Source organism: Ochotona curzoniae, unplaced genomic scaffold (genome assembly GCF_017591425.1).
Source record: "Ochotona curzoniae isolate NIBS_2020 unplaced genomic scaffold, NIBS_Ocur_1.0 contig_523, whole genome shotgun sequence".
In the NCBI taxonomy this organism is placed as follows: Eukaryota; Metazoa; Chordata; class Mammalia; order Lagomorpha; family Ochotonidae; genus Ochotona; species Ochotona curzoniae.
This window is the reverse complement of record NW_024466459.1, coordinates 9,990,351-9,997,455: the sequence shown is the minus strand read 5'-3', so window position 1 is coordinate 9,997,455 and position 7,105 is coordinate 9,990,351. Positions and strand designations below refer to the sequence as shown.

Genomic DNA, 7,105 nt, shown 5'->3' with positions numbered 1-7,105 from the left:
GGGGCAGTTCCGGGATCCCTGAAGCTCTGGACATCCTGGGATGGCGTACTGACTGTGTCCAGCGGGCGGAGTCCTGGCCTCTGGGGGGGCTGCCCTGCTGCCCTCCTGTAGGGCCAGTGTGGCCTGGGCTGTTTCCAGTGGGAGCTGTATGGTCACTCCCAGCCCCACTGTGCATATGGGCCAGGTAGACTCCACCTTGGGTGATTCCCAGGAAACCAGCAGCCACCAATTGTGCCCATCACCGGGATCAGGAAGACGGTGGGCAGGCCTGCACTGGACGGGGACAGGAGGTGGGGGGAGCAGGCCTGGGGAAGGGGCTCTGTCTTTGCTCCCTCCTGGTGTGGACGCCTCCTGCTGGGTTGGGAGTAGCACAGTGGGTGGGTCACAGGTTGCAGGGGGCTTGTAGCTGGGCAGGGGTGGGGGCCACTGACTCCAGGAAGGAGCTGAGTGGTCCCTACTAGAGATGGGGTGCCAGGTCAGGCACCGGCCCTGCCGCAGACCCTCCTATGCCAGGAAGCCGAGACATGGTGGGGGCCAGGTACTTGTACACATGGTCTCCTGTCACCCACCTGTGACAGTCCCTGCAGGTGCCACATGTGCTGTCCGGCCTGGGCATTGTACATTGCCACCTGCAGGAGTGGGCCTGAGTCCAGTCGGCCACCACCCCTGGCCATCACCCTCCCTGGGGACTCCCAAGCGACCTGCATCCCTGAGACACAGTGGCCGAAGAGGCCCTTCCCAGGTGCTGGCCTGTGCCAGGAGCCTTGGTGGGCACCAGGGACCCCTGGTCGTTGGCCCACACGAAAGGCCCGGAGCATTCCAGAACAGCAGAAGTGTGTTTGGGACCTGGGTGGGTCCCGGCTGGGGTTTCCGGCAGCACCTGACAGGGCATGCAGGGTACAGGGTGGGGTGGTTCTCAGCTTCAGATCCTGCAATCGCTCGATTTCCTGCTGTCCCTGCTCTGCTGGAGGCTGGAAACTGCCTGGCACCTCAGCCATGGCCCCTCCCACCCTGGCCCCTCCCACCCACGGCTCCTACCAGTCCTAACTCCTCCCACCCTGGTTCCTCCTACCCCGGTCCCCTCCCACCGGTGGCTCCTCCCATCATGGCTCCTCCCACACTAGGTTCTTCCCATATATGGTTCCTCCCTCCCAGTCCTAGCTCCTCCCACCGCTGGCTCCTCCCACCGCTGGCTCCTCCCTTCCAGTCCCAGCCCCTCTCACCCATGGCCCCTCCCACCCATGGCTCTTCCCCACCAGGGCCTGGGGGCCCCAGCAGTGCTGAGCAGTGTATGGAGCTGAGGCCTCCTGTGCTCCTGCGCCGCGGCCCGGACCCCCTTTCCCTTGGTGTGCGACGGGGCTGCATGCTCTGTCAGTGACCACCAGGGCCTGCAGTGGGCACCCACTGGCTGCGGTCACTGGGGCCATGACTCACGCCTTGCAGGTCCAGCTCCTGAGGTGGCACGGTCACTGCCTGGGATTACGCTGGGTGTCACCGTCCTCTGGCCAGAGGGTAGGACCTCGAGACCCTCTAGTGCTCTGTGGCCAGGGGCAGGAGGGCTACGGGCACCAAGGATGGTGGGGGACACACCCACGGGCAGATCAGCTTGGCTGGGGCACAGGAAGCCGTGGGGCTTGTCTCATCCTGGCTGTGCTGGAGGAAGGAAGCCCCCAGGTCCGAAGTGGGGACTGGGCAGGCTGGGGTCCCCACGCTCCTCCTGATGTGCTGTGCCCAGCACCCTGGCACCAACCCTGACCCCAGATGCCAGTCTCACCACAAGCCACCCGCGGGGCACCGCAGGCTGTGGCAGGTCGCACTTCTGGGCCTCCATGGCGGGGATTCTGCTTTCTCCTGGCCCCTCAGACAGACCGCTGGGCCCAGGCGGCTGACCAGCACCACTCCGGTCTTCGGGCTCTTGGGGCCTCCAAAGGAGACCGGACCCTGGACAGAGCTTGCCAGGTTGGGGCGTGCTGCCACTGTGGTTCAGTGCCCTGCTCTCGCAACCCCAGCGCTGCGGTGCAGAGCAGGGCCTGGTGCTGGGGAGGGGCCGGAAACTCCTCCTCTCTGCCCCCACCCCCTCTCTGCCCCACCCCCTCTCTGCCCCCACCCCCTTCTCTAACCCCCCACTGCTCCCTCTCTGCCCCACCCCCTTCTCTAACCCCCCACTGCTCCCTCTCTGCCCCCACCCCCTCTCTAACCCCCCACTGCTCCCTCTCTGCCCCACCCCCCTCTCTAACTCCCCACTGCTCCCTCTCTGCCCCCACCCCCTCTCTAACCCCCCACTGCTCCATCTCTGCCCCCACCCCCTCTCTAACCCCCTACTGCTCCCTCTCTGCCCCCACCCCCTTCTCTAACCCCCTACTGCTCCCTCTCTGCCCCACCCCCTCTCTAACCCCCCACTGCTCCCTCTCTGCCCCCACCCCCCTCTCTAACTCCCCACTGCTCCCTCTCTGCCCCCACCCCCTTCTCTAACCCCCACTGTTCCCTCTCTGCCCCCACCCCCCTCTCTAACCCCCCACTGCTCCTGTCTGCCCACCCCCCTCTGCCCCCTCTCCTCCTCTCTGCCCCCACCCCCTCTCTGCCCCCACCCCCTTCTCTAACCCCCCACTGCTCCCTCTCTGCCCCCACCCCCTCTCTAACCCCCCACTGCTCCATCTCTGCCCCCACCCCCCTCTCTAACCCCCCACTGCTCCCTCTCTCTCTGCCCCCACCCCCTTCTCTAACCCCCCACTGCTCCCTCTCTGCCCCCACCCCCCTCTCTAACTCCCCACTGCTCCCTCTCTGCCCCCACCCCCCTCTCTAACTCCCCACTGCTCCCTCTCTGCCCCCACCCCCCTCTCTAACCCCCCACTCCCCCTCTCTGCCCCCTCTCTGCCCCCTCTCCCCCTCTCTGCCCCCACTCCTCTCTGCCCCCACTCCTCCTCTCTGCCCCCACCCCATCTCTGCCCCCACCCCCTCGCTGCTCCCACTCCTCCTCCTCCTGACTCCCCTGCTTGAGTGCTCAGGACATGGGTGGTCCCGCAGGCCTCCCCCTGTTGGGCCATCGCCCCTGCCTCCGCAGCCTGTGCGCTCAGGGTCTGGCTCTGTCTCCAGGAAGACAGTGCTGAGGCCAGTTCTCTTTCTACCTTTTTTTTTTTTTTTTTTTTGCATTGATTTGTTTGTTGGAAGGACAGATCATACCTACGGAGAAAAGAACAGAGACAAAGCTCGGTCTGCTGACTCACTCCCCAAATGGCCTCAGTGGCCAGAGCTGAGCTGATCCAAAGCCAGGAGCCAGGGTCTCCCACACGGATGCAGGGGCCCAAGGCCCCAGGCCGTCCTCCACTGCTTTCCCAGGCCACAGGCAGGGAGCTGGATGGAAAGCGGAGCAGCTGGGACACGAACCACTGCCCAGCTTGTGCTTAGAGGGGGACGATTACCAGGTTTTCTGTCAGAGTCCCCTGGCCCTGCAGCCCTCCTCGGCCCTCCTGCTTCTCCCTCACCCTCAGCTGCCCAGCACGTGGTCCGTGCAGTGACTGCCCACCCAAGGCGCAGGGTCCTTCTCTCAGGTCCCTCTCCCCTCGTGGTTGGTGCCGACGCCGGCAGGGCGTGTCACCGTGAGGACTGGCGGTGTCAGGTGGCAGCGTGGCTTCAGCCCTGGGACCGAGGACCAACAGCCACAGTCAGAACCCCGTCTCCCACGCCCGGGGCAGGGGGGCTGACTGAAGCTGTGATGGGGGACCCTGGGCTCACACTTCTGCCCCGGACCCGATGTGTGCCAGCGCCCGATTCTCCCGCCTTCCCTCGACTGGTTCCTTCTGCGTGCAGCACGCGGTGGTCAAGACTGAAGGAGGCAGTGCAGGCCCAGGGACAGGCCTGGGCTCTGACATGGATGGACGGATAGCTGGTGGGGGCAGTGACAGCATTCACAGCGAGCTGCTCACCCCACGGAGACGTCGGTACCCCAAGTTGAGCGTGCTGGAACTGAGGCCTGGCAGGGTAGTTGGACTTGCCAGGAGCCCAGCCAGCAGCTGCACAGCCCAGGGTGACGCCAGGGGGCGCCGTCAGCAGGCCGCGAGTCCCTGGCCTGGCTGACCCACCAGTGCCACGGAGAGGAGAGGTGCGTGGGGCTGTGTATGCGCAGCCGGACTGCCCAACTTCTGTGATCTGCAATGGGTGAGGCTGGGCGTAGGGTCCCTCATGTCCCCAGCAGAGGCCCCAGGGGTCCCTCTGGTTGTCCGCGAGCAAGCCCCACCATGGTGGTGAGGGCTGGGGTTGCATCCAATGTCAGGTGTGTTTGCCAGCCCGGCACCTGTGCCGTTACAGGGCCCGTGGGCAGGGTCGGAGCGGGAGGTGGCCTCTGCGTTCCGCAGGCCGTGAACTTGGCGGTCCCTGCCTCTGGCTGCTCTCGCTTCAGAAGGAACAGGTTAAGCTGAGACAAACATTCCAAAGCACATTAGCCCAGCAATGTGGCGTTCACACAGGGCCTCTCAGTGCCAAGTGGCCACAGGCCAGCGCCCCTGAGGGCCAGTGGCCGGCAGCCCGGGGCGCGGCTGGTGCAGCAGGGCTCTGCCTTGCCGAGTTCCTGGCTCCTTTGCTTTCATCACGTTGGTTAGCGTCCTGCTGTGCAAAGGCAGCCTGTGTCCCAGCCCTCGCTTCCCGCTTCCCGGGGTGGAGGGCTCGGCCAGGCCACCCTGGCCAGGCTCGGCGCGGGCTCGCGGGGCGCAGGAGGTGCTGTATGGCCTGGGCTTCACCGCTCACACTGCAGGATGGGCGGAGGGGCAGGCTCCAGGGGATGTGTGTGGGCGAGTGTCACTGCCTCCCTGGGGTGTGCTGGGAGATGATCTCAAAGAAGCACCTCCTCTGTGAGCTGCCTGGACTGGGGGCTCACAGTATCCCTGAGGGCCTGAGCCTGCCTCTCTGGGAGACCCAAGGGCAGGGCCCTTCCCCGGCTGGGGTCTCTGTTGGCTTCCCCTGCTGTAGGCTGGAGAAACATTGCTGCTCAGGGTTCGCAAGCTTGGCCTACTCACCCTGGCCCGTCCCCGGACCATCCCTGGACTGTCCCTGGCTGCTTCGGGCAGCCACAGGATACAGGGCAAGGATGTGTGCTGGGCGCCGGATCCCGGGCGAGGCTCAGCCTTGTCCTCCCCTAGAGGGGCCTCTGCACTCGGGCCCTCCTGGGGGGACATGGGCCCTGCACCAGGCCCAGCCCAACCCTGCCACCCACCAACTGTCCCCACAAGGGCTGCCACACAGAACCCATGCTTCAAAACCACTCTTAGTACAAAACCACTCAAATAGCCACAGGAAGTGGCACAACAACATCCTAAACAACACTAAATACCGCATTTCCCAGGAGCAGGGGACAGTGCAGCCTCGGCCGCCGGTCCTGGAGGTCACACGGGTGCTTGCCTATGGGGACAGGATCTGCCCACGGGTCACGGGCGAGGGCAGCCAGCCTCCTCCGTCTCCTGTCGGGTGCCCTCCTGTTTCAAGTGCCAAATCCTCCAATGCCTGGGGGGCACCCAGGGCCAGGTGGGCATTCCAAGGAAAATCAGTGGCAATCCACTATGTGTAGGCGTGAGGCCCGTGGTCGGCCGAGCTGAGCGACTGCGTCCCCGGGGCCCGGCACCAATGTGCGTAGCACCCCATCCCCACAATGGGGGATTTCCACATTTTCACCGTGTCCAGAAAGGGAGAGAGAACAGCAAGCAGCACCATGGCTACACTGCTCTCTGCAGGACTCTGTGCTCCGCCTCGACCAGGGCATGGCAAAGGCAAGGCCGCAACCTCCACACCCAGCTCGGGGCATCTGCCACCCCACCGCCCAACGGCGCCTCTCCTGCACTGACCTGGCGCAGCCCTGCACGGAGGGGTGGCTGAGGGCATGGGAGGCCGCGCTGAGCTTATCTGCTGTCCCAACTCATCCTCCCACACTTACCCACGGCTCCCACGGCTGCTGCGAGGGGGGCAGCCATTGCAGTGGGCAGTGCTGACAGTCCCAGCGTCAGCTCGGGGGCCCAAAGGGGGGGTCTGACCCAGGAATCTTCTTAGGACCTGGCCCAGTAGCACCACCCGGACCTAGACAGTCTCGTGGTGGCCCCCAGGACGAGCCGGCCACCAGGCCGACACCACAGGTCCAGCAGCTAGTCCTGGGCCGGGGCAGGGGTCCCGGGCTCCTCGGGGGGCATCTCCCTGACGCAGCGGAGCTGCTCCTGCCACGGGGCAGTGGAGATGGGCCAGTGGGTGCAGGAAGGCACGTCCCCAAATCTCCAGGGAAGCTCCTGGGTCCAGTCCGAATCCTCGGGCCCCCGGCACAGGGCCACGACGTCCTGCGGATCCAGCTCGGTGGGCACAAAGTGGAGGCTGGTGCCCAGCTCCTCGGAGCCCGCCGCAGTGGCAGCCGGGGCCCCCCAGGCCTCAGGGCCCCCCAGCACTGGCTGCCCCGGCCCCTCGGCTTCCTCGGGTTCGGGCTCCGGGTCCCAGGAGTCGGTGTCGTCCCACTCCTCCACCTCCAGCGAGTCCTTGAGCTCCAGGAAGGCCGTCTTGAAGCAGGCGAAGCAGCTGCGCATCTGCCCGTGCTGGAGCTGGTACAGCCAGGACACGTAGAGGCGGGAGACGCCTTCGCCGGCGTGGCGCATGCTGAGCGGGGGGCACATGGCCTTGCTGCTGCCTGGGGACAGGAGGGAGAGCAAGCTGGGCCTGGGGCCTCGGGAGGGGAGGGGAGTGGATGGGGGAGGGAGAGGAGGTGAGAGGTGAGGGGCAAGGAGCCAGGAAGGGGGATGGAGGAGGGGGAGAGAGGGAGGGGAGGGGAGAGGATGAGGATGGGGACAGGGTGGGGATTGAGAGGGAAGAGGAGGGGGCGGGGAGGGGGCGGGGAGAGGGCGAGGAGGGGGATGGGAAGGGGGAAGAATTGTTCCCTTTGGGTTCAGGGTCCGGGTTCCGTCCAAGGAGAACCTGCAGGACTTCCATAGCTTGACTTTCCAGAAACCTCCAGAAACCTCCAGGCCCGGGCTGCAGTCTGGGAAGCTGAGGCGGCAGAGCAGGGAGGTCAGGCGCCCCCTGGCAGGCAGGGTGGCAGCGGCCGGGCCAACCCCGGGCCTGAAGGGAGTCAGGGCCTGCCCTC

At 66.0% G+C, this 7,105-nt stretch overlaps 1 protein-coding gene across 1 annotated transcript; it reads right to left on the bottom strand.

Annotated features, from left to right (window-relative positions):
* Positions 1-6,125: 6,125 nt before the first annotated feature.
* Positions 6,126-6,638, bottom strand: LOC121162382 (testis-expressed protein 19-like). Its single transcript, XM_040989366.1, has one exon. It carries the CDS (start codon positions 6,636-6,638, stop codon positions 6,126-6,128), a length of 513 nt encoding a protein of 170 aa, XP_040845300.1.
* Positions 6,639-7,105: the final 467 nt, after the last annotated feature.